We start from the raw sequence: 25,952 nt of genomic DNA on the forward strand, positions 1-25,952 counted from the left end.
CTTTCCTGTCTGCAGTGAATCCCACTAAATGACAGCGTGAGCAAAGGCAAATCTCTATTCGTGCGGCAAACTGTCCTGATAAGCTTAAAGGATCAGAAGTCCCACCTGGACCTCGTTTAGAATGTCTATGTGAATTGCACTTGTCAATAGCACCGCCAGTCCCGAATGTTTTATAATAAATATTAGAACTAGAATTGCTCCCCCTGGCCGGCCCAGCCCCAAATACTGTGATCTGGGACATTGAGAAGGCACCCCTGCTAGTCTGTGATGGGGTGACTGTGACACTGCCCCCTTGTGCAGAATGATGTCACTCATCGTGCATTTGCCCTAAAGACAAGCCCCTCCGACAGCTGCATAACGCAGGGAGGCCCACTTTTCACAGGACAGAAGTAGAGGCGTCAAAGGACATTTCTAATCCCCTGTATCTTCCAGGAGGACATTTCCAGACCCTTCAGGGCACACCGATGCCTCACTGGTATTTATTTTACATGAAGACACAGCTTAACTCAAACTGATGAGCCCATAACTTCATCTCTCTCCAAGGACCGATTTGTCCTGTAGGTTAAACTCATATCTGCCACAGGAGGTAAGGAATAAATACGTACTTTCAGGAAGGCCAGCAAGAGTAGTGACTTATCATAATAAAGACTGGAATTCATCGAACTCCTCAAATCACCCTACACCGGGCTCCCTCGAATGGCAGGGACAGAGCAGGGCTTGCGATAAAATCTCCATTAACTCCGGCCCCGCTCACCAAAACCTCCAATTACTTAGATTTACTTTTAAAGGAGGAAAGACCTAATTTCAATAAGACCTTTCACATGGGAGATATGCACATGGGTTGTGAGAATAAAATACTGTGAGGGTCCTAAAATGCAGAATCCCAAAGCATGGGTGCTGGGCTCCGTGGAGAGCTGACACAGCCCTGACCTATATCCACTGTGCTTGCCCAGAGGGACTGACATTTACCCTGGGCTCCAGGGACACAGTAACGTTATAATCAGTCATCAAGAATCAAAATACATTCTTGAGTCAGATTTGCTATTGCAAGAGTAGCTTCATGTGTTTTAGGAAGATTTCCAACAGCCGGGATTGTCACAAAAGTCATTTTTGCTGAACCACGTCAATCATGGTAACCCACTCCCTGACTGTTCAGATTAATACACGCTTCCTTTCCCCATTTATTTCACCCCAGGAAACTGAGGAGTAGGAACTTTATGGGATAAGATCACACCAAGGTATAACTGATTAAAATAAAATTATAAAGCTCTGGTCTTCTCACTCCCTGTGCCAAAACCTTAAGCATAGTAGAACCCTTTCTGAAATAATCCAACACATAAAAATCCAGCTCCTTAATGTACACATTCTGAAGTGATTCTTTCACAAAAGAAGTCTTCACTTGACAATAAAATAAATTTTCAGGGCAAAATTCCCATAAGGCATCTAAAAAATGATTCAAAAATTTTTTAAAATAAAGGCTAGGGCTTCCCTGGTGGCACAGTGGTTGAGAGTCTGCCTGCAGATGCAGGGGACGCGGGTTCGTGCCCCGGTCCGGGAAGATCCCACATGCCGCGGAGCGGCTGGGCCCGTGAGCCGTGGCCGCTGAGCCTGCGCGTCCGGAGCCTGTGCCCCGCAACGGGAGAGGCCACAACAGGGAGAGGCCCGCGTACCACAAACAAATAATAATAAATAAATAAAGGCTAATCTTTTCAGCTATACAATATTTTCACTAAATAGATTCCTTAGTCATAGTGCAACTTTCAGACTGAAACATGTTGAACCAAATCTCATTTTCCTTCCAGTTTTGAGTGTTTTAGCGATACAGAGAAAACTTTCTAGAAGTAAGTAGGAGGAGAAGGTGAGGGGTAAAAACAGAGCAGATACGAAATGAAGCATACATGAGATGCTCGAGTCCTCTGCTCTGAAAAGATCCAAGTCAGTTGACCACCTGTTTCTCTGTGACCTGGAAATAATTTTAAGACCGAGGTTCTTAGTCACCCACCCCATTCCTGTGACATATTCCCCATGAGCTGAGTCTGTAGAAATGTGAAGCATGAGGGTCTACAGAAGCCTCTCCCTTCAGCTCTGTGTCCACACGGACACGTGGCTGGAGTCCCGGCCTCTCTTTGGAAGATTCCCCACTCAAGTCTCCAGCCTCACAGCTGTTCCTTAGTAGCCGAGGAGGCTGGTGGTGGAAATTCGAAAACTCCAACTCAGCCCTTGAGGTCTTGAGGCCTCCGAATGGGACCAGCGTGCTTTCTGGGGAAAGGGAGTGAGTCTGGGGGCAGAGGACAGAGGCCTGAGGCCAATCCAGCTGCAACGTGTGGACAGTGGCCGTGGGTCCTCTGGACCGCAGGGTTCTCTTCTGCACGAGGATGCAGAAAATCCACCCCCAGTCGTTTCCTTGTCGGGATGAATCAAGACGATGATGGTGGAGAATAAGAATCGACTGAAAACGGTCGTGCGTGGCTTTCACTGCAGCAAGTGTTCCCTTCCCAGTTTGCACACGTCCCCTTTCAGCTATGCGCCCACCCCCACCCCCGCCGCCTCATTCTCTGACTGCAGAGCCCCTGCCCAGGCCCCAGGGCAGCGCGCGGCCCCCGGGGCTGGCCCAGCTGCAGGCAGAGAGGGCAGGGCGTTACCTGTGCTTCCTTTCCTGCTCGTCCTCTTCCAGCGCGGAGCTCACCTTCCTGGCACACAACCTGCAGGTGGTCCCCCCCGGTGCCGTCTGGCTGGACTCTCTCTGCGAGGACGACTCCTGAGTGACAGATTTCTGGGAAGACGTCTGGGTGGAAGCGCGCCTTGGCGAACATGGGAAAAATCACATGTGGTGGAGAAGTGTAAAAATGCATCGTCACAAACAGCATCACGCCCCCAAACCATCCTCGAAATGCAGGGCACCCACACCTGCACATGCGGACACACACACATGCACATGCCTACAGGCACACCTGCATGTATGCGCTTACTGGCACATGTGAACACACACACACACACCCCCCTAAGTGTGGCCTCCAGCCCGACTGCACAGGCCCATCCCCCACAGGGACGTGCCCCCAGACTCAGCTGCACGACACCCCTGCCCCTCCCTCAGGCCAGCCAGTGCCTTCCAGGCCCTTTTGGCCTGAGGCCATGATTATATATATATGTAAATCTTAAGGGATCCGAAGCTCCCTGAGGCTGCTGGGAGGGGCACAGAATGTTTGGCTTTGTTTGTTACCAGGATGGCAGCTAAGCACAAAGGACCACAGGCGGTTCTAAATACAGGGGCCTGGACGGGGACCTGAGGCCGGAGCCTGTGCCCGGCGTCCACCTCCTAAATTAACACCGGGGAAACGTGGGCGGCCAGGGCATGTGCCGCTGGCCCCTGCAGACGCAGAACCTCAGAAACTCACAGATGAGCCTGCGGCTTGACACCAGCCTATCAGGCAGTGAACGAAAAGTCTACCTTTTGCAACATTATTATTAACATAGCAAAATTATCATTGAGATGGGCTTCCATCCCATCTTCACTCGGACCCCGTTAACTTCTGTCCCACCGACATTCTTGCCCATGGGTTTCCTTCTCATCGCCCTCGCTGTTTGGTGACCTTTTAGATTCTAGCTCTGGAAGGCATATGAAGAAGAGTGAAGTCAAGGAGCAATTACTGAAGGTCCAGGACTCATGAGCTAAACCAGGGGCTAAGAGCCAGTCTACCAGGACCTGCCGGCATCTACAGGATTTGCCGGGATCTCCCAGGATCTTCCAGGACCTGCCAGGATCTACTAGGATCTGCCAGGACCTGCCACGATGCCATGCAGTGCCCCACATAAAGTTTGCTGTGCAGCCAGGTCAGCCACGTTCCCCGTCTGGCTCTGGACACGGGCATCGGGAAGCACGGCCCTCCCTACCTCCCCGGCTAAACCAGTTCACCTCCAGTCTTCAGGGGACTGGATAAAGCTTCTTGCCTTGAAAGTCAGACAAAGCTCGTCATCAAGGCTCGGCCTGCCCCCATCAGTGAATTACAACTTACTTTTTCGCTGCATATTCATCCACAAGGTACCTTGTTTGAATATTACGGTATGACTGGTCAAAGTGTTTGTGTCTCTTTTGGTAGAAGGGCACGGCAACAAGCGACATCTTTGTGGACACCTAGGAAAAAGAGTAACAAACAGAGCAGAGGTCCTGGAATTTCTAAAGTAATCAGGCTCCTGCAATTCACACTAACCTTTTAGGTTGTTCCAAAGAGGAAAATCAACTCCAATTAGCAAAACCCTTGTGGGGGAAGAGAATGTAAGAAAGAGTCTATAAGAGGAAATAATCCTGGATGCCTATTAAGTTCCCTGGGACCTGACTTCATTTCTCTTTGCTTCCATAAAAATTAGAAGATTGAGCCGCACGTTTCACTTAATTGTAAACTCACTCCATGTCTATAAACTACCTTGTGAGCAATAAGGATAAAAATAATTAAAGCACAGGTCACAGAAGTAAACAAACAGAATACAAGAGAGGAGGAGATAAGAGCAAAGGAGACACAAAACGTGCTGGGAAGTAACGGGGGGTGGGGGGGAGCACGTGGCCCAGGGCCACGGCAGTCAGAGGCCCTGAAGCGGGTGACATTTGAGAAGAGCCCAATGGACTGGGGAGGTGATGGGTGGAGGTGGGGCGGGCAGAGGGCATCCCAGGGGCAAAGTGGGAAGCAGGAAAACCCTGGGGCTCAGGACCTCGGGAAAAGCAGACAGGAAACGTCGCCCCGGAAAGCATGCAGCCGCATGGAGGTTTCCGCATCCACGCAGGAAGTGAAGACTCTCCTGCTCTGAAGGGGGGTTTGAGAACAGAACGGTCTCCAGGAAGCCTTCCAGACCCAGCCCCCTAAAATCCCATCTTACTGGCTACTTGTCGGCCTGCTTGGTTGGGAGGGGCAGGCCTGGGGGCTGAGCCCAGCTCCACAGTCTGGGGGATGCGGGGAAGTGAGCGCTCTTTGGCTAAATTCTCCCCAAACAAGAAGTCTTCGAGACCCACCCTGCAGCAAGGATGTGGGGATTTGAGGCAGTGCAGGTATTAGACGGCCGTTTGCTGCACGTGTTCACCCAAATAAGTAAAATGCCAACTTACCAGGCTGCTTGACTCTCTCTAAAAAGGGACGCAGACAATGTCCCTAAATCCCTGTGATTTTTTTTTTTTTTTTTTTTTACGGTACGCGAGCCTCTCACTGTTGTGGCCTCTCCCGTTGCAGAGCACAGGCTCCGGACACGCAGGCTCGGCGGCCATGGCTCACGGGCCCAGCCGCTCCGCGGCATGTGGGATCTTCCCGGACCGGGGCACAAACCCGTGTCCCCGGCATCGGCAGGCGGACTCTCAACCAGTGCGCCACCAGGGAAGCCCGCCCTGTGATTATTAACCTCCCAAATAAAGGGGCACAAGAACTCCTCCAAACCCGAGCTCCATTTTTGTCCTCTGTGTTGAAATTGGAATAATCTGCCCCGATTTAAAGAAGGACCCTTAGGAGGCCTCACAGCACAGCCCCAGGGGACACGGGGGTGGAAACGGGCAGAAAATGCCAGGTCCTGTCCTGAGACGAGCCCTCACCCTCATTCCTCATTGCAGCGCACACCTCTAAGCAAATGTTAGAAAACCTTACAAGCATAGAATTTGCTCGAAGTCTATGTCTCAGGATCCGTTCCCTTTAGACTGTGATTTTCTAGAATCACAGAATTATAGAGCTTGGAAAGATCCTTGGGGATTATCCAAACCCCTATTCTATGGGGGAGGACGAGTGGGGCAGGGGACCCGACAGCCAGAGAGGAGAAGTGATTTCCCTAAAAACATACAAAAAGTGCCTGCCCATCCAGAGGCTGCCAGACTTCTCCTTCGGGGTCTTCTATACTTCTCCACACTAACTCACCTCAAAATTCCCTCCTAAAAACCTCTCCATTGAGGGTCCAGTGTGTGGCTGGCATACATTTGACTATAAATATATAATAGAGTGCCTGCACCTCAAAGAACCCAATAAAAACATACCCCCTCCACTCCACCCCCGGTTTGAAAGAGGTACCATAACGTTGAGGTCAAGCGCACAGGTTTTGACACCTGACAGGCTTAGGATTGACTTCCGACTCCAGCACTACTGTGAAGTGACCTTGGGCTGACCTATCATTTCTCTATCTTGGACATTCTACTGAATCTGCACGGTGCTGGCACCGTGCTTGGTAGGGAGGAACAAACAACTGGGGGCCGCCCCTAGCACACTATCGTTTGTTGCTGTTAAGTTGAATTCTGCAGGTGTCTGAAAACGTGCACTTATCACTTTAACACTTGCACAATATCCTCGACTGCATCTCTGGGATTTTCCAATGAGTTACTCAGGGTGAATCTTCAAGGAAAGCTTCCGTCCATAAGGTACACACTCCGTTGCTGGGGACAGGTCACTGGATTGATGTGTTGGGGCACACGGGTCGCCACTTGGAGCCAGTGTCATCTAGACGCCTTCTCCCATCACCCCTGCACTCATGGAGGAAAAGTCAGCTACAGCAGAAAAACCCAGAACAGCCCCTGCACCTGCTGTTGCATGGTCCTGTCCCGTCACAGTATTTACTTACATCTGTGTGGAGTCACCCTGCAGATCCGGGTGTGTTTCTTGGCAGAGGGAAGAATCCAAAAATGGCCGAGGTGACCGGAGAGGATAAGCTATCTCGACATGTGTAGAGTGTGGCAGCTAGCACCGTCAGAGCCCCCCCTTGGTGGGACCCTGCTCCTGCTCAGAGCCAGCAACCTGCGGGCTCTGAGTGCAGTCAGCACCCGGCGTGTCCTGGGCTGACATGACGCCAGTGTGGCCGCTGAGTCCTCGCGCCTCCTGCCGGGAGCAGGCGCTTTTTGGCGATCAGGGGCAGGGCCGGAGTCGAGTGCACGTGGTTCCCGTGCTCTCGCTCTGACCGTGGACTTGCTGGAGGTACGACCCCCAAGACACCATGGGACCGCGGCGGTACCCAGGGCTCAGCCCACGTGATTCTCTGCTAACTGAGTGGACATGATGCTGACCCACCCGCACTTGGAGCACCTGCCCTGCCCCGCGCCGGCCAAGCCTGGACCGGGGGGCCATTGCATTTCAAGGACAGAGACATCTTAGGGACGCCTGCTCCGGGGAAGGCAGCAAACTCCCACCTTCTGTGCATGGGGCCCCCTGCCCACACTCACTGACTGTATGAGCCTCAAGCCCAGCCCAGGTGCACAGGAAGGGCCACCACACAGCCCAAGCCCACGCCAGGCCACCCATTTGGGCTCTGCTCAGTGGACCTCAAATTCCAGAACCTGGGGACTTCCCTGGTGGCACAGTGGTTAAAAGTCCGCCTGCCAATGCAGGGGACACGGGTTCGAGCCCTGGTCCGGGAAGATCCCACATGCAGCAGAGCAACTAAGCCCGTGAGCCACAACTACTGAGCCTGCGTGCCACAACTACTGAAGCCTGTGCGCCTAGAGCCCGTGTTCCGCAACAAGAGAAGCCACCACAATGAGATGCCCACACACCACAACGAAGAGTAGCCCCCGCTCGCCGTAACTAGAGAAAGCCCGTGTGCAGCAAGGAAGACCTAACGCAACCAAAAATAAATAAATAAAATTTAAAAAAAAATTCCAGAACCTGCCCAGGTGTCCCTGTCCCCACTGGGGACCTGCAGACAGGGGGGAGGACGCCTCGTGGAAGCGAGTTCCCTGCAGGCTCAGCATGGGCTCCAACCCCCCTCAGCCTGGGGCCGTGAGGGGCGTGGCCAGCTGTGCTAGGGGGACCCCACCGAGAGGAGGGCGTGGCGGGCGGTGTGCACAGAGCTCCCTCCACTTTCTCCTCTTTAGGGAAACGACCCCCAGCTGACGCCTCAAAACACAGCGAAGACAGCGGCCCCCAGCACAGTTCTGGGGGGTGAGTCCCGCATGGAGGGGGCGTCGGGGGCGGGATTCCAGCGCTGACCCTGCCGCCCACCCAGCTCTCGGGTCTCAATTTGTTTTGCTGAGAACAGAGGGGCCAGAGGAGGAGGCAGGAACATTCCTTCAAGCGCCAGCGGCGCCCGGATCTGTGGCCAAGTTTAAAACCACCGGAGGCAACACTGCTCCGCCCACTGACCGCCCTCAAATACCACAGAAGCAGAGTCGACCTTGGTGAAACACACAGGTTCTGGTGTTTTCAGCGATCGTGAGTGACTTTACACAACTTGAGATGCGTCACCTTATTCTGTCCTGGTTCGAATCTCGACCTTTCCTATGAGGAAACCGCTTCAGATGATGAAACTAACCCTCAGGTCACTGGTTCCCGGTGACGAAGCCAAATTTCCATCCCGGCGTCTGACTCGGCACCGGCCTGCTTCCCACCCACCATCGCTCCTGACACCTTTGGGAATCATGACACTGAAATGAAACGCGAGCCTGTCAAGCACTGGGGGCCGTGCGTCCGTGACAGGCTCCACCCTGATCCCTTCCTGAGAGGACTATTTGGAACCGATCTCTCATGTCACCAAGAAGGGTTTTAATCTGTGAAAACGTTTCAATGAAAACACAATTTACTTCCATTTAATAAAAGAAATGGTTGTTTGTGCAGCTAAAGTTGTTGAAGTCCATGAACACACCAAGGTAAAGCTCTTTTGGAGAAACAGAACGGGTACAGTCTGTCCACAGCCCCAAGGAACTGTGCCCTCGGTTCCCAAGACGGGTTCCATTCACATCGGGGACTACTTTCCCCAAGGTTTTTCCAAACTACTCAGCTCCAAAAGTAAATATAACTGAGCACAGCATAACTCTCAAAATCCTCACCATCCGACGTGGCCTGACGTCTAACGTCTGTCAGCCAGCTTCCCAAGTGTCCCCCAAAGAGCCTCTCAGCCCCAGGACTGAATGTCTTAGCAGGTCGCTCAGCTACCTCTCTCCCTGAAGCTCCAGGGTTCTTCCAGGCAGCCTGACCCACCCGGGCCCAACGCTTAAGCAGGATCGAATTAGATGGAGAGACAAGATAATGCGCTGCTTCCCGGACAGAAGCTTTCCAGCAACCCAGCGACTTACCACATTTTTCATAAATGGCGAGAATTAAAAACAAATCAACGGTGACACAAGTATTTCATCCCATAAACTTTACCCTTGTTTTCATGACGCACAGGCACATGGGTGAAGGTCCCTAATTCAGAGTTAGCGTCATGCGAATTTGCTGCACATAGAGCCCAGACTTAGTCCAGTAAATAGCTACTCTAAATGATCTTTGCTGCGTGTGCTCTTCGACGCCTGTCTTACTTCTACTCAGTGAGGAAGGACCTTGAGACCAGGAGGTGGAGAGAGCTAAGCGTTTCCAAGCACTGAGACCCCACGTTCCTGCCTCACTGCCCCTCCCGGGCCTCCTGGGTGCAGGCATCCAACTCCACTGCATTTTTCTGGGGCAGCGTTTCAAGAGCATGACCAGAGGAAGCTCAGGCTCTCTTAGGGAAACCGAGCCTGAAAATCCTGCAGGATCATAACGCATGAAAAAGCACAAAGGAGAAAAGCATCACTGTGAGGGGAGAACTTAGAAACAGTGACAAGAAGTACTGTTTTTGTCCCCTGCCCTAGATGCTACAGTCAGGTCTGAGCTGAATAGCCCTGCTTTCTTTCTGTTTCTCTTAAGGAAATATCCAATTTTATTTCACACCATTTCAAACCTGCCCTCTCCTGACAGAGGCTCTCATTTCTGTGACTCGTGAAAATTGCAGACATCCATCAACCAACTCAGGGACCAAAAGGAGATGCTGCAAAAACCAGGGCTAAAGTGCGAGGGCTGGGAAGGGGCTCAGAACCTCCTAACAACACAGAAAGTATTCGAATCCAGTCAAAGAAACCCAGACCTTGGCTCTAATTACTGGCTGGCTTTCTGCATGGAGCGGAGTTCGTCGGTTCCCATGGCTTCACCCTGACACCCTCTGCTTAGGAAATCTGAGTGCAGCCAGCTTCTGCACGCTATCCTTCCTTCCTCCAAAGCCTCACATCAGAAAAGGAAAGAAGCGGAGGAAACTCACCCAGAGAGAAAGGAAGGGGGCGAAGAGGAGACAGCGTCTGCCCCACGGGCTCACCGGGCTGCAGGCTCTGGCCGAGGGAAGCAAAGCACGTCTCCCTCCAAACGTCCAGCCTCCCTCCCATTTATGGCTGAGGAGATGCTATTTATAGACCCTTGGGAAGCCTGGCCCCTCGCTGATACCTGCATCATAAATCATCAGCCTGCTCTTAGGAGGGAAAAAGTTTCATTCGAGGCGGAAAAATCGAAAAGTGAAAAGCATCCTTCCCGACTCGCAAAGTGCATTTCTCACGCCCAGGAAACTGAGGAAGCAGCTACCGACCGAGAAAAAGAGGGCAGGGCCCTGACATCCCCCGCCCGCCCTCCCCAGACTCCGCTGCACCCCGAACAAAAATTTGCAGACGTATCTTTAATGCTTTGGGGCTAAAGTTTCCCTGGTACCTAAACGGACGCTCGCAGATGAGTCTCTAACACAGACTTGATTGCAATAAGCATTTTCACTGTTTTGACACCAAATCCCGAGGGTGCTGTTAGCCGTGGATGGAGGGAAGGTGGCCTCTGGGGTGCATGTGTGTGTGTTTGGTTGGGTTTTTAAAAATTTATTTCAGAGATGACTCAAGCTCTGACTTGGTTTCATCCTGGGGTTAATTTAGCCAGAACTTCTACCTAAAAGAGGACCCATGCCTAGTCGGCAAGTTACGTCTTATTTATAGTTATTACCACCGGCGTGCGCAGCATCTAACCCGCCCAGATGACTGCAGGGTGCAGCATGTGTCCAAGTATAAATAACACACGACTGGCATGATTGATCAGGGCTGTCACAGGGAGCCTATCGCCGAGAGGCGGGCCGAGTCGGGATGCCCCGCCTCAGAGGCCAGAGCTGACTGCAGCCATGTCCCAGGCTCAGCTGCAGTGGGGCTGTTTCCCCGCTGGCACAATGTGTGTGAGAACAACTGGCTTTTAAGTCTGCTGCAAAAATTAGTGAGAATAATATATAGGAAGTGCCTGGGAGTCCAAGAAACTCCCTGTTCCCACATCTGGCTTATCGGGAACGTAGCCAAGGACCAGCAGCACAGGTCAATGGATGAGCGAGATAAATACCACAAAGGCACACAAGACACGGAAGCAACCCCAGTGCCCATCGACAGATGGATGGATAGAGAGGACGTGGTACATACATACGATGGAATACTACTCAGCCATTAAAAAGAATGAAATCATGCCATTTGCAGCAACGTGGATGTACCTAGAGATTATCATACTAAGTGAAGTAAGTCAGACAGAGAAAGACAAATATCATATGATGTCGCTTATATGTGGAATCTAAAAAGATAGTACAAATGAATCCATATATAAAACAGAAACAGACTCAAAGACATAGAAAACAAACTTATGGTTACCAAAGGGGAAAGGGGGGGAGAGATAAATTAGGAGTTTGGGATTAACATATACACACTGCTGTATATAAAATAGGTAACACACAAGGACCTACTGTACAGCACAGGGAACTATATTCAATATCTTGTCATAACCTACTGAGATAGTGGAAAATAATCTGGAAAAGAAATATATATTGATATATATGCATAACTGAGTCACTCTGCTGTACACTTGAAACTAACACAATCTTGTAAATCAACTATACTTCATTAAAAAAAACAAGATATCACAAAGGCACAGAGTAAAAGCTGTTTACTTCACCATCTGAGCATCCCTGCATCCTCTCCATCCAGCCATTCACTGTCCTCCCTAAACACTGCCATCTATGTTCCGAACGTGGGCTGAACCTGCAAGCAGACAGGAGCCGAAGAGAGGAAACCCGGAGGATGTGGTCAGAGGTGTGAGTTACAGCCACCCTCCCCGGCTTCCCAACCACAGGGATTCCCTTTTTTTTTTACTGAAGCCACTTGGCATTGGGTTTCCATCACGTGTGACCTAAAGAATCCTGACTAATGCAAAGAAAAGCTTCAGTGATTTTACTTCTACAAATTTAGCTAAAATTTGCAATAAGATGGAGGAAAAACATGATATCAAGGAGAAATGTCAGAGGACATAAAAAAGGAGACTGAAAGCTAAAACGTGGCATCAGAAACGTTCTGAATCATGGAAACCTCGGGGTCACATGGATTACGGGGCAAAGTTAAGTCCTAAGGATTTCATGAAATTATAGCACAGGGCCAAAATAGATGCTCAATGCAGAAAAATCTGTTCGAATACTTGAAAAAAGTAAAATTATTCTAAGATATTTTGTTAACTTCCATACATTCTGTCTCAGAAAGCACCAAAAGAAATGGTCTAACGCAGTTTAGAAAACGTCTATCCAACTGGCCGGATATTCGTGACTATTTCATGTTGCAAAGATCGAAGGCCCGTCAAAAAGAAGCTTCCAGGCTTTGGCGAGAACACGAAGCAGAGCGTCAATGACGGTGGAAACGGCGCTGCTGGCCGTCTGGAACGTGTGCTGGCCTTTATCTCCTCATGTCCACAGTGGGTCCCCCCTAACAGATGGCTGCCAGGAGGGGCGCCCGGAGAACTGGGCCCCCTTAGCCCCAAATGCGCAAGCTCTTTCTCCCGACTGCTCAGCTCTCTGTTGTTGAGGGTTTCACTTCTCACCAAAGAGAACTGATCCTGACATTCTTGCTGCAGTGGCCCATCCTGAGCCTCTAAGCTGGACACATGCACTGCCCAGCTCACTGCCCTGCTCAGCCATCTTCCCAGCAGACGCCACCTGACAGGCCCCACAGGGGAGGGGGGCAATGCCCATCACAACTCCCCCATGAATTTCACTCCCTTCAGACTGCTGGCCTGCCTGTATGGGGGCTTAAGCCTGTCCCCCCAACCCTGCCCCCTGGACCCTGTCCCCCGGACCCTGCCCCCTGGACCCTGCCCACCCTGGACCCTGCCCCCCTGGACCCTGTCCCCCCTGGACCCTGCCCCCCCTGGAGCACAACCAGCCTGTGAGGCAGCTGCCCCACTGAGGCAGGCATGTCCTAGAGGAGCTCAGTAAATAACTCACCCAAGAGAAACCACAGAGCAGGATTTTAAACACCAGCTTCCTGTCTGGCTTCCTGTCCATGTTCTCAGCTGCTCCAAAGGGCAACCAGAATTTTCTCAGCCCTCTCAAACAATCTCACATTTTAGGCAATGAAGCAGCACCTCGAATGGTAAGCAAACCCTGCATATGAGAAACGAGAACCGTAGACCCGGACAACTCCATTAGGCCATCAGCCCCATCACTGGCCCTCCCTTTCAAGCCCCGGAAATGTGAGTACCACAAAGGAGGTACACTTGGAGAAACGTGCTTTGTCCTTCTCTCTCTCTTCAGAATGTCTTTCTTCCTAGACATGTGTGTCTGTGTGTTCCATATCTGGATTATACGGGAGAATGGTTTAAACCTCAAGAAAAGCACATGTCTAGATGAGAACTTTCTGAAAATGTTCGTCGTACGAGTGTGACCTCGTTCAGAGAGATGAAACCACCCCTTTTTTAAAATATCTGTGGTCAAGAAAAAAGACTACAGAATGGAGAATTTCATCAGAGAACTGGAGTTTATTTTTTTAATAACGTATATTTTTTTGGTAATTTATCCTTTACTCTTTTTTTTTAATTAATTTATTTCTTTTATTTATTTCTTTTTGGCTGTGGTGGGTCTTCGTTGCTGCGCACGGGCTTTCTCTAGCTGTGGCGAGCGGGGGCTACTCTTCGTTGTGGTGCGCGGGCTTCTCATCGCGGTGGCTTCTCTTGCTGCGGAGCACGGGTTCTAGGCACCCGGGTTTCTGTTGCTGTGGCTCGCGAGCTCTAGACGCAGCCTCAGTAGTTGTGGCGCGTGGGCTTCGTTGCTCCGCAGCATGTGGGAACTTCCCGGACCAGGGCTCGAACCCGTGTCCCCTGCATTGGCAGGCGGATTCTTAACCACTGCGCCACCAGGGAAGCCCTACTCTTTTTTTTTTTTTTAAACAGACTTTTTTAGAGCAGTTTTAGGTTCACAGCAAAATGGAGTGGAAAGTATGGTGGTTTCCATCTACTCTGGTCCCCCCACATACACACCCGCCCCCATGACCAACACTCCACAACAGGGGTGCCTTTGTCACAATTATCACTCCAAGTCCTCTTACATTCGGGGTCCCTCTTGGTGTACTTTATATGGGTTTTGGCAAATATATGACATTTATTCACATTACAGTAACATATAGAGGAGATTCATCGACTAAAAATCTTCTGTGCTCTATTCATCCCTCCCCCCAACCCCTGGCAACCACTGATCTTTATACTATCTCTATAGTTTTGCCTTTTCCAGAATGTCACACAGTTTGTGGACTTTTCAGGTTGGCTTCTTTCACTCAGTGATATGCATTTGAGGTTCCTCCATGACTTTTCATGGCTTGAAGGTTTATTTCTTATCAGTGCTGAATAATATTCCATTGTCTGGATACACCACAGTTTATATTATCCACTCACCTACTGAAGGACATCTTGGTTGCTTCCAAGTCTTAGCAATTATGAATAAAGCTGCCATAAACTTCCCTGTGCAAACGTTTACGTGAACATGAATTTTAACTCGTGAAACTTGTTTTCATGAGTCTTCCAACTCATCCAGCACCATCGCTGGATCACAGGGTAAGAGTATGTTTAGTTTTGTGAGAAACTGCCCAACTGACTTCCAAAGTAGCTGTATTCCCACCTCTGCATCCCCGCCAGCAGTGATGAGCGTTCCCGTTGCTCCGCACCCTCACCAGCATTTGATGGTGTCAGTGCTCTGGGTCTTGGCCCTTCTAATAGGTGCGTAGTGGTGCCTCCTTGTTTTAGTTTGCACTTCCCTGATGACACGTGATGTGGAGCATCCTCTCATATGCTACTTGCCATCTTTGCATCTTCCTTGGTGAAGTGTCTGTTCAAGTCTTTTGCCCAGTTTTTAATCAGGGTTTTCATTTTCTTTTGTTGATTTTTAATAGCCCTTTGTGTATTTTGGATGAGTCCTTTATCAGATATGTCTTTGGCAAATCCTGCTCCCAGTCTGTGACTTGTCTGTTCATTGTCTTGACAGTGTTCTGCACAGAGCAGACATTTTTAATTTTCACCAAGTCCCACTGATCAATTATTTCTTTCATGAATCGTGTCTTTGGTGTTGTACCTAAAAAGTCATCGCCATGCTCAAAGTCATCTAGACTTTTCTCTTAGAATTTATTGTTTAAAAAGAATAAAACGAAAATTCTAGAACTGAAAAATCCAACTATAGAAATTAAGAACTTAATAAACATTTTTAACCACACTCCCTTTCTCTCCTCCGCTCCTAAGGCTAATACCCACACCCCCCGTGCTGTGGACCCCATCCCTCTCGTGCGGAATAATCCCCAGAGCTCATAGAGGGTCAGGAACACTTTGTGAGCCCATCAGCCAGAAAGGAAAAGCTCACAGTTCACGGGACATGTGAAGAGGTCCTCAACAGGGCACAGACTAAGCAACACATCAAATTACCCTAAGGTAAGGCTGCTCTCACATCTCTATAAGCTCAAGAAGGAGGGAATGCATTGAACATGCTAAATAAAAACACAGACGGTATTGAGAAGATCCAAGTGAAACTTTTAGAAAGTTCCACGTCTGAGGTTTTTCAGGTACTGATGGGATTGACGGCACATTACTTCAGAAACAAATATCGCTGAATACTGAGGATGCAACAATAGAACATATACAAGATAAAAGACACAGAGAAAAAAGATGGGAAAAAATAAAAAGAGACTCAGAGAGCTGCAGGACATCTTGAGGCAGGTAATTGCACACATGGAATTCGGGTCCCCGAGAGATCGGGCTGCACAGAAGAAAATATTTGAAGAAATAACTTGCAAAATGTTCCTAAAACTGCTAAAACTATAAACCCACAGCCACAAGAAGCTCAACAAACATCAACTTCAAGAAACATGGATGAAACTATGCAAGTCATATCGGTATCCAAGCGCTTAAAGTCAGTGATTAAGAGGAAAGCTTAAAAGCAAAAAGAGGAACAAGACATTTTCTGCAGAGGAATGAGGCTAGGAAGGAGTTTTCACGGAAACAACGCAAAGGACGGTATTCAGCCAAAAGAAGGAAAAAACCTTTCAGAAACGAAGGTGACCCCCGCCCATGCACACACACAGCCAGGGTGCTGTGAGTGGGAACCCCAGGAGACACCCCTGCCTCACACCCAGGGTGTCGGCCGAGGCCCGGGGGGCGCCTGGTCTCACCCTCCTGTCTGCTCAGGGTGTCCACGCTGTCGCCCCGCAGCCGCATCACTACCCGAACGTCCTTCCAGCGTCCTCCGGCCGTGGGAACAGGGCCCCCAGCCCCACACGCGCTCCAGCTGCAGCCTCGCCCTCCTGGCCTGGCTCCCAACCTGCACATGCTCGCATTCCCCGTTTATCCCCTTTCCATTCGTCCTTTGGCCTCTTCCAATCCACCTTCTGTTCCCATCACATCACTCACCAAAATAGCTCTGTCACCCACGACCCCGTGTCACCACCTCCAAGGGACGTGTCTGCTCTCAGGTTCCTCAACCTCCGGCCACCGTCTGACCCCTACGGCCACCTCCCTCCCAAGACATTTGATCCCACCGTGAGATGTCAAAGCTGCCCCAGGGCACTGCCCACGGCCCCTTCTCTTCCCACCTGGGCCCCCTCCCCTTACCCTTCGGAGGCTCCACCTGGAAGCAGGTGCCTCCCCGGGCGGGGGGCGCCCAGAGTCTGTGTCCAGCTGCCCTCCCTCCCCCATCGGAAGCGTAGATGGAACCTTACACTCAACAAGGCGAAGACTGAACTCGGGCCCCCTCCTGCTGCCCCGTCTCCGTGTCCAGCGGTCCCCACCCCACGAGCAGCACGAGGCAGGGAGCACGGGCGCCTCCCCCAGGCCCTTCTGAGCCTGCACAGTCTTCCTCCTGGACACCCTCAGTCCCGCCACCTCGGACCCCCTCCAGGGCCATCGCCCCAGGCCAAGTTGGGACCGGCTCCTGCTGAACGGCGACAGCCTCTCTCCGCGCCCGTTGGCTCCTCTGACGCGTACTCTCCAGACCACGACCAAATAAATGTCTCAAAAAGTCACCCCACGCCCCTCAGAGCCCTTATGTCTTAATCTGAAGACCAGCACCTTGACGTCTGAGCCCCGCCCACAGGGTCCTGGCTGGAAGGCTCCAGGTTGGTTGCACGGCCTCCCTCTTTCCGCTCAGGTAACCCCTGTTCAGACCTCATCTCGCGCACCCATTTTTCAGGCGCCTTTTCCGAGCCCAGTCTGAGTGGGGTTCCTCCGTTACGTCCTCCCCAGGGCCCTCGGGGCGACTGGTACCCGCGCATGCGCACTGACTCGCGCGCCGGTCTGGCTCGCCCATCTCACCGGCAGGGCTCTGAGCACCGGGTGCTCTGCTGGCCACGAAAATACAGGGGCTCAGCTCCAAACCCACTCAAAAAACACTCTCAACAAAGGAGAGCTTCCTATTGAATACACCAAACTAGTTAACGTGCCTCCTTCACTGTGAGCAAGAAACTGTGTGGTGACCCGACCAGTGTGCTCGTCCCAACATCAAAGCAACCGGGTGGCCTGGAGCATTTCTCAGCGTCTCTGTAATGGAGCCCGAAGTTTTTCCATCTTTTGTAAATCAAAACTAATCCTAGGAAACCTGGCCCCAGCTCTCGGCCTTGTACCTTGCAGGTATCATGTGCGCATTCTCTTCCGTGTCACCTCCGTCACACTCCTCACCGAGATGGGGGTGCCGGGAGCCCCCAGGGCCATGGGTGACGTGCAGCCCAGCTCACCCGGGGTCAGATGTCTCCCAGCTCGTGAGGTTCATCTGGACCAGACAGAGGATAAAAATTGTCTTAGCAGAGGAGAGACCCAAAGAGGCTACGAAAACCCATGTGGGAGAGGAAAGGCTGACGTTGAAGCCGCTTATAGTTGTCAAGGCAACCACAGATGTCTACATCTCGGCAACGTTCAGGATTACAATGCGATCCTTAATGCAATATTCACGGCTGTGTTTTAAAACTCCGAGAGCTGCCACCTGACTGTTAGAACTGTACCCTGTAGGCCTTTCTTCTAAACCAACTGTCCCCAACGGCCAAGGACTGGCGCAGAGACAGGAGCTGGTTTAGATCCAGACTCTCACTTTGACCAGATCGTGCCTGGCCCATCGTACAAGCTCAACAATATATTTTTACTAAATGAGAAAGCATGGCCTTTATCCTGTAGACGCTATTTACGGGTTCCTGTGTACAGCTATGGCCCTCAATTAATGGGAAGTTAATCTCTACCCTGTCATTAAATAATCACAGCAAGGGCAGAGGAGGTAAGACGTGGCCAGAGGGCCCTGAGCTGTTGTCAAGGGCACTGGCTCCGGGCCTGGTTTTCCTGTTTGTTAATCTGTTGCTGAAGCTGCGTGCCTTGGGCAGACTCTCTCCACCCTCCCAGACCTTGGCTTCCCCACTGGGAAAGTGAGACTTAAATTAGATGATCCTCGTCTAAGCCCAGATACGCTATGATTTCAGTCCTGAACGATCACGCCAGGAGAAGAGAGCCTCACCCACTCCAACACGGTCGCCAGCGGCCTGGCCCAGAATAGGATCCAGGAAACAGGAACCAGAGCACAGGATGGTCCTGCCAAGAGGATTCTGAAAGTGCTTAACGGCTTAAAGATCACCAACAACACAACAAGCCAGGTGCTTGTAACTAGAGGCTGTCATAAAACAAAGGCGGGTGGAAAGTGCAGGAGTGAGTTCAGCTGGCAGGGACCACCTGTCCTGTGCACAGCAGGAGACAGACTGCGTGCCCCTGGGCTCCGGGGGGCTGCACGCGGTGAGGACAGAGACAGGCCCAAGGCCAGCCCACGGGGGACGCTCAGAACCAGACAGAACATCCCGTCCGGCCCTCACTTCACCCTATAAACTCGGAAACTGAGGCCCAAAAAGGTTAAAAAACGTTGGCAGGGTCACATGCCTTGCATGGGTTTGAACTAAAATTCAAATAGCTTTATTTTCAGGCCCTCATGATTTAGCCTCCAGGGAGGAGTTGGTTCCCACAGTGGGTGTGTGAGGCCAGGTCAAGGTCAAGGTGACGGCCACGACCAGTTCAGCAAGCGACTTGGGCCACGACCCACGCAGGGAAGCCACAGCCAGGGTGAGTTACGGGGTGATCCACACACAGGTCAAGTCTGCTGAGGGGCCAGGCCCACAGGACGCATCCAGACATGGGCTCTGAGGTCCAATCCTTTTTTTTTTATTATTCAAGTATAACTGATGTACAATGTGACACGTTACTGGTGTACAATATAGTGATTCACAATTTTTAAAGGTTACACTCCATTTATAGTTATTATACCATATAGGCTGTATTCCCTGTGCTGTACAGTCTATCCTTGCAGTTTATTTTATACCTAATAGCCTGCACCTCTTACTCCCCTCTCCGTATCGTGCCCCTTCCCCCTTCCCTCTCCCCGCTGGTAACCACTCGTTTGCTGTCTACATCTGTGAGTCTGCTTCTTTTTTGTTATATTCACTAGTTTGTTTTTAGATTCCACATATAACTGACATCGTACGGTATTTGTCTTTCTCTACCTGACTTATTTCACTTAGCATAATGCCCTCCTGGCCCACCCATGTTGCTGCAAATGACAAAACGTCATTTGTTTATACGGCTCAGAAGTATTCCATTGTATATATGTACCACATCTTCTTTATCCATTCATCTGGCGATGGGCACTTAGGTTGCTTCCATATCATGGCAATTGTAAATAATGCTGCTCTAAACATCTTTTCTAATTAGTATTTTCATTTTTTTTTGGATGTATACCCGGGAGTGAGATTGCTGGATTATATGGTAGTTCTATTTTAAGTTTTTAAAGGAACCTCCACACTGTTCTCCATAGCGTCTGCACCAATTTACATTCCCACCAACAGTGCGCGAGGGTTCCCTTTTGTCCACACCCTTGCCAACATGTGTTATTTGTGTTCTTTTTGACGATGGCCGTTCTGATAGATGTGAGGTTATCTCTCACGGTGGTTTTGACTTGCATTTTAAGGTCCAGCTCTTCCTAAGCACGTGGAGGTCAGGAACAGGTTCTAGAATCCAGTGCGGCTCAGTTCTCACCTCCTTGTTCCTGAGAGCAGACACAGTCAGGGCTGAGAACCAGGGTGACATCTGGGCCCAGAGACCTGCTCTGACAATAACTAGGCGTTTGAACAAGACAAGGCCTGGAAAACCACAACGATTTTCCCCAGGACGTTCAATTCTGTGTTTACTTGAACTCAAGAATATGTTTGTGTTGGCTCCCCAGGCTTCCTGGAAAACCCCAGATTCTCCCATTCACAGCCATGTGTCCACAATTCTGTTATAATGAAGGACCTTACAACTTATCACCCAGGCTGAAACCATATATGGAATCTAAGAGAAAAAAAAAATGTCATGAAGAACCTAGGGGTAAGACGGGAATAAAGACACAGACCTAGTAGAGAATGGACTTGAGGATATGGGGAAGGGGAAGGGTAAGCTGGGACGAAGTGAGAGAGTGGCATGGACATATATACACTACCAAATGTAAAATAGATAGCTAGTGGGAAGCAGCCGCATAGCACAGGGAGATCAGCTCGGTGCTTTGTGACCACCTAGAGGGGTGGGATAGGGAGGGAGGGAGGGAGACGCAAGAGGGAGGGGATATGGGGATATATGTATACGTATAGCTGATTCACTTTGTTATACAGCAGAAACTAACACACCATTGTAAAGCAATGATACTCCAATAAAGATGTTAAAAAAAAAAAAGAGAGCAATGACCATAAAAAACACTCTGAGACAACAGGCATGTACCTACTGTCACCTGGGGAGTCCGATTTCATGTGTCACCCGGACGGGGCTGAGGGATGCTGGGAGAGCTGGGGAAACGGTATTTCTGGGGGCGTCTGGGTGGGTGTGTCTGGAAGAGATCAGCATTTGAGGTAGTAACTGAGTAAGACCACCCTCCCCAGTGTGGGCGGCTTCATCCAGTCCTTTGAGGTCCTGAATAGAACACACGAGTGTAGGAAGGGACAACGCTCTCTCTTCTTGAGCTGGGACATCCATCTCCTTCTGCCCTCAGACGTCAGGGCCCCTGGTTCTCAGAAATTGAGCTTGGACCAAGTCCCACCACCGGCTGTCCTGGTCCCCAGCTTGCAGACGGCTGATGGGGGGCGCTTCTTGGCCTCTGTAACCCCACGGGCCACTTCCTATAATAAACCTCCCCTTGTGCCCGTCTGTCCGTCTGTCCTGTTGGCTGTCTCTCTGGAGGACCCTGACTACCACACCCTCACTACAACCAGCATAAGCTCAGCCCCACGAATGGGGAAGTTGTCACTTCACATCTTGGGGAACCAGAACCGTTTGGGGGCCCAGATGTACTTCATAAAAAGTGAAACACTCGAGAGGCGCTCTCTCTGTGAGGATGACTTTTTTCCTCCAAAAGACTAGTATTTTTCCTTCGGGTCTGATTAAAAGCTGAGTTCACAGGGTTTTGCCATCTTCCCCATGAGCGCTGCACTTTCTTTTCTTCATGCTCACGAGGAGCTTTCACAGAATCATCTCGACTTGAGCGTTACGTTGTCCTCCTTCTTTAAAAGATTCCTTTTCTCATCACAGACTATTTTACTTGGAGAAGACGCTGAGAAAAAAATGTACAGATGATGCCCCCAGTGGAAAAGTATCCTAAGTTCATGGAACGGTTATTCACATAAAATTCTAATTTCAGCCAATTAGGTATAAAACTGCAGACCTAGGGCCTGCAGTAGGCCTAGCGCCTAAAATTACTCAATTATTCATAAATTAAAAGATGACCTTCCGGGCTTCCCTGGTGGCGCAGTGGTTGAGAGTCCGCCTGCCGATGCAGGGCACGCGGGTTCGTGCCCCGGTCCGGGAAGATTCCCACACGCCGCGGAGCGGCTGGGCCCGTGAGCCATGGCCGCTGAGCCTGCGCGTCCGGAGCCTGTGCTCCGCAACGGGAGAGGCCACAACAGTGAGAGCCCCGCATACCGCAAAAAAAAATGATGACCTTCCTGAGTTGAATTTGGCACTGATATTAGAAAGTTGAGCAAATTATTTTCAATAATGCACATAAATAAGGCTATTATTATTCTTCCCCAGGAGAGGTCGAAACTGTGTCTCATTTTCTTTTTATTTTAAACAACTATTCCTGGGGCTGGCATAGAATAGACATGGGATAAATACTCCTTATTTGATTGTTTGAAAGAAAATTAAATGAACTGACCTAAGAGATGTGGTCCAATCAGGAGTGGAACCTGCTTTAATGCTGTGAAAAGGAAAGATACAAGTGTCAACTCTTGACTTTTTTGACGTACAAATGAAATGATGTTAAAGTATCAAAAATTAACAATATATAAACATTATTATTATTACCCCATTCTAGTTTTGTAATTCAGCATTACATTTTATTATGAATTGTATGCAGATTATCAAGTAGTCCTTTAGCCCAAAGTTTCTTGAACATTTTTGTCAAACTTTTTGGACCCCTATGTGCCCTTAAAAATATCCCAAACAGCTTTTACTTATGTGGGTTATATATCTACCTACATGTACCACACTAGAAATTTTAATTCACTTTAAAGTAACAAAACCTAACCCATTTTATGTTAACACAAATAATATATTTATGAAAAATAACTGTATTTTTGAAAACAAAAAAATAGGTAGAGTGGCTCTCTTTTATGTTTTTACAAATCTCTCTGATGTTTGGTTTAAGAAAAGACAGCTGAGGGTGTGTTTCTGCATCCAATTTGTTGCAGTCCAATTCTTGGCTGAAATGTGGGGGAAAGATCCAGTCTCACGTTGACAGACAGTTTAAGACTGCGCGGATCTGAGCAGCCTTTTCAGAAGTGAATAGTGTTTTCTTTTACTGCAAACACCATCTGGTAATTTCTTAAAGATTAGTTGCAATGTGGAATCCGAAACCATAGCAATGACCTTTACACGCCTGTTACGTTACATTCTTTGGCCTCTCTTGCAGCTTGGGTGCGCCTTCTACCCTATGCACGATTTGTGACATCCTGTGTTGGCCACTGGAAAATAAGACTTCACTGAATTTACACAGAATCTTCCAAATCCCATCATACAGTAGCAAAAACTCACACTGTTGATATAGCCACCGACCTCATCAGTATTATGAAAATGATTCTTGACACCCGGACTCTGTAAGCGGGCATCAGAAACTTCCAGGCCACTCGGGACCACCTTCAGAAGTGCCGTTTTAGCCTCTGCTGAAGCTGCGAACCTTCCAGGCTTTGGAAATCGTGACAAGGTGACTATTCAACGTATGGCCACTAGAGGGCGCACAAAACTGGCAGAACCGTCAAAAAATGTATTCATACCAATTTCTTTAAGAAGAAATTCAAAAGCGTTTTATAAGAGAGAGGAAAAACACCATAAGCAAATTTAAATAATTATATTACCAATAATCTTTTGCAATTTTGAAAAAAAGTTACATTAATCCTAACTTGGTTCCAGCGAGTCACAGTAGTTGTGTCAGAAACACATCAGTATAAAAGCTCCAAGCTGAGTAACGGCAGGTTAGTTACTTGTAGTAACTCTTATACTGAAAGTAAGCCTTTAAAAATCTGAGGGGGGGTGTGTGTGTGTGCGCGCGTCTGTGTGTACACACTGGGACATTCAATTTTATGTGTTAACTTGGCCAGGCCGTGGCACCCAGATGTTTGGTCAAGCACCCACGTAGCTGTTCCTGTGAAGGTATTTTTTGGATGGGATTAACATTTAAATCAGTGAACTCTGAGTGAAGCCGGTTATCCTCCGTGATGTGAGCGGGTGGGCCTCGTCCAATCAGTTGAAGGCCTTGATAGAAAAAGACCAAGGTCCCCATAAACAGGGTGTCCGCCAGCAGACCCCCTTCAGGCTCGAACTACAGCTCCCCCCGGTCTCCAGCCTGCCGCCTGCCCTCCAGATGCTGGACGTGCCGGCCCCGCAGTCGTGCAAGCCAGTTTCAGTCTCTCTCTAGCTCGGTTTTTACATTGATTTTATGTGTTACATCCTGTTGGTTCTGCTTCTCTGGAGAACCCTGCCAAGCACACACATGCACACACGTGCACACCCACACACAGGCCGACAAGGAATTCCACAAGGAACAGCAGCCTGAAGCGGAGGGAATAAGGAAGCGCCGTCCATGACGGCTGGTCACATGTAACTGTCATTTGACAGCCTCACGTAGAAGGCAGAAATCAAAATCCCACGTCCTGAATGAGGTGAGGAATCCAGTACGTGACCCCCCAGGAGCTCCCCAGGGACTCCCTCAGGATGGGGACACAGTGGGTGCAATAGTACAGGCTCAGGTCAGGTCCCGTGTACCCTCAGGAGGACCATAAGCCCTGACCTTGGCTAAAGGGAGTCCCACCCACCCACCCGACGCCCCGCAGACGTAAATGTAAATAACATCGGAAAAAGGGCATCTCATCTGTGGGGAAAATTATTCCTCCAAATACTTTTCCAAATACAATGACTAGTATCTTGTCAAAGATAAAGTAACGTCCGTGAAAACTACCGATGAAAACAGATCTACAGAGACTTCACTTATGGCCACCGTCGGGCAGACTGTAACAAAAACGTTACAGCCTCAGCCGTCAGGGAAACGCAGACCAAAACCACAGCGAGGTGGCCCTTCACCCCCTCCACGGCAGTGAGCAGGACAGACGGGGACAGGCCGGGGGGGGCCGAGGAGGAATTTCAGTGATGCACCCACGTTGGCGAACAGTCTGGCCGCGCCTCAAAGCATCTGACACAGAGACGCTGGGTGAAACGATCATGTGTCCACACGACACTGGGATCCTAGCGTCCCCAGAAGCATTCCTCATAATATCCCAAAGAGTGGAAACAACTAACTGATTCATGGATAAAACAAAATGTGGTCTAATCACAAAGACCACATGTCGTGTGATCCCATTTTATGAAACGTCCAGAACAGGCAAACCCACAGAGGCTGGAAGTAGATTCGTGGTCGTCTGGGGCCGAGAGATTGAGGAAAAATGGTACAGGGTCCCTTCTGGGGTGATGCAGATGTCCTAAAATGGACTGTGACGGTTGCACAACCCTGTAACTATACTAAAACCCGTTGCATTTTATACTGTAAATGGGTGAATTGTATGGTATGTGAATTATGTCTCAACAAAGCTAGAGCAGAGTGAAAAAATATGTGAAAATGTTGAAATAAGTAAGAGACAATCTGAAGATATCTAAGATAACAGGAAAACATATCAGATTTTAAAAACAACTAAATAGAGCTTTCAGAAATAAAAATTAAATGACCCAAATCAAAAACACAATGGATGGATTCTACTGCAGAGTTGGCACAAAAATATAAATATGTGGCATTTAAATCAGAATAAATTATCCAGAGGCAAAAATTAGAGAGTGACACGGAGACGACAGATGCAGACAGTGGAATCTTTCCAGAATGGATGAAAAATACCGACCCTCAGACCCCAGACTACTAACACATCCCAAGAAGGTTCAATGGTAGAAGTCCACACCTAAACTGATCATAAGGAAACTGCAGAAAACCAGATACAAATTAAATCCTATCAGAAGGCAGAGGAAAAGAAGGGATTTCCTCCAAGTCATGACGTGTGGAAACGAGCTGACCTCTGACCAGCCACAAGGCCAAATGGCACCCACGGTGCACAGAGAGCACACAGCCACCAACTTAAAACTCCACAGCCAGAGACGTGATCTTTCAAGAATGAGGCAATGTCAATGGTTTTCTCAGACAAAGAGAAAGGAAGACATTTTGCCACCAGCAGAAAATACTAAAGGACGCAATTCAGGCAGAAGGAGCACAGCCGGAAGAAAAGTCTACAGGACAAAAATACATAAGGGACGGAGAAAGTAAGAAATGGTCCCAACTCTACAGAAACGAACACCCATCAAATTCATGGAAAGTTTTAAAAATTGGGA

General features: G+C 49.5%; 1 protein-coding gene across 3 annotated transcripts in view; it reads right to left on the reverse strand.

The window, feature by feature from the left end:
- The window catches only part of MYOM2 (myomesin 2), a 94,252-nt gene extending 71,945 nt beyond the window's left edge, over positions 1-22,307 (reverse strand). The window contains exons 1-3 of one of the 3 annotated variants that reach the window (XM_060291635.1): positions 22,246-22,307; positions 4,014-4,132; positions 2,643-2,801 (exon numbers count right to left, since the gene is read on the reverse strand). In XM_060291635.1, coding sequence (XP_060147618.1) covers positions 2,643-2,801; positions 4,014-4,120 — 266 coding nt within the window. In that variant the 5' untranslated portion in view covers positions 4,121-4,132; positions 22,246-22,307. Of the gene's footprint in view, positions 1-2,642; positions 2,802-4,013; positions 4,619-17,662; positions 17,779-22,245 lie in introns of those variants that run through there. The other 2 variants (XM_060291634.1, XM_030830234.2) reach the window with 2 other exon arrangements.
- Positions 22,308-25,952: the final 3,645 nt, after the last annotated feature.

The sequence above is a fragment of the Globicephala melas genome, chromosome 21 (genome assembly GCF_963455315.2).
Source record: "Globicephala melas chromosome 21, mGloMel1.2, whole genome shotgun sequence".
In the NCBI taxonomy this organism is placed as follows: domain Eukaryota; kingdom Metazoa; phylum Chordata; class Mammalia; order Artiodactyla; family Delphinidae; genus Globicephala; species Globicephala melas.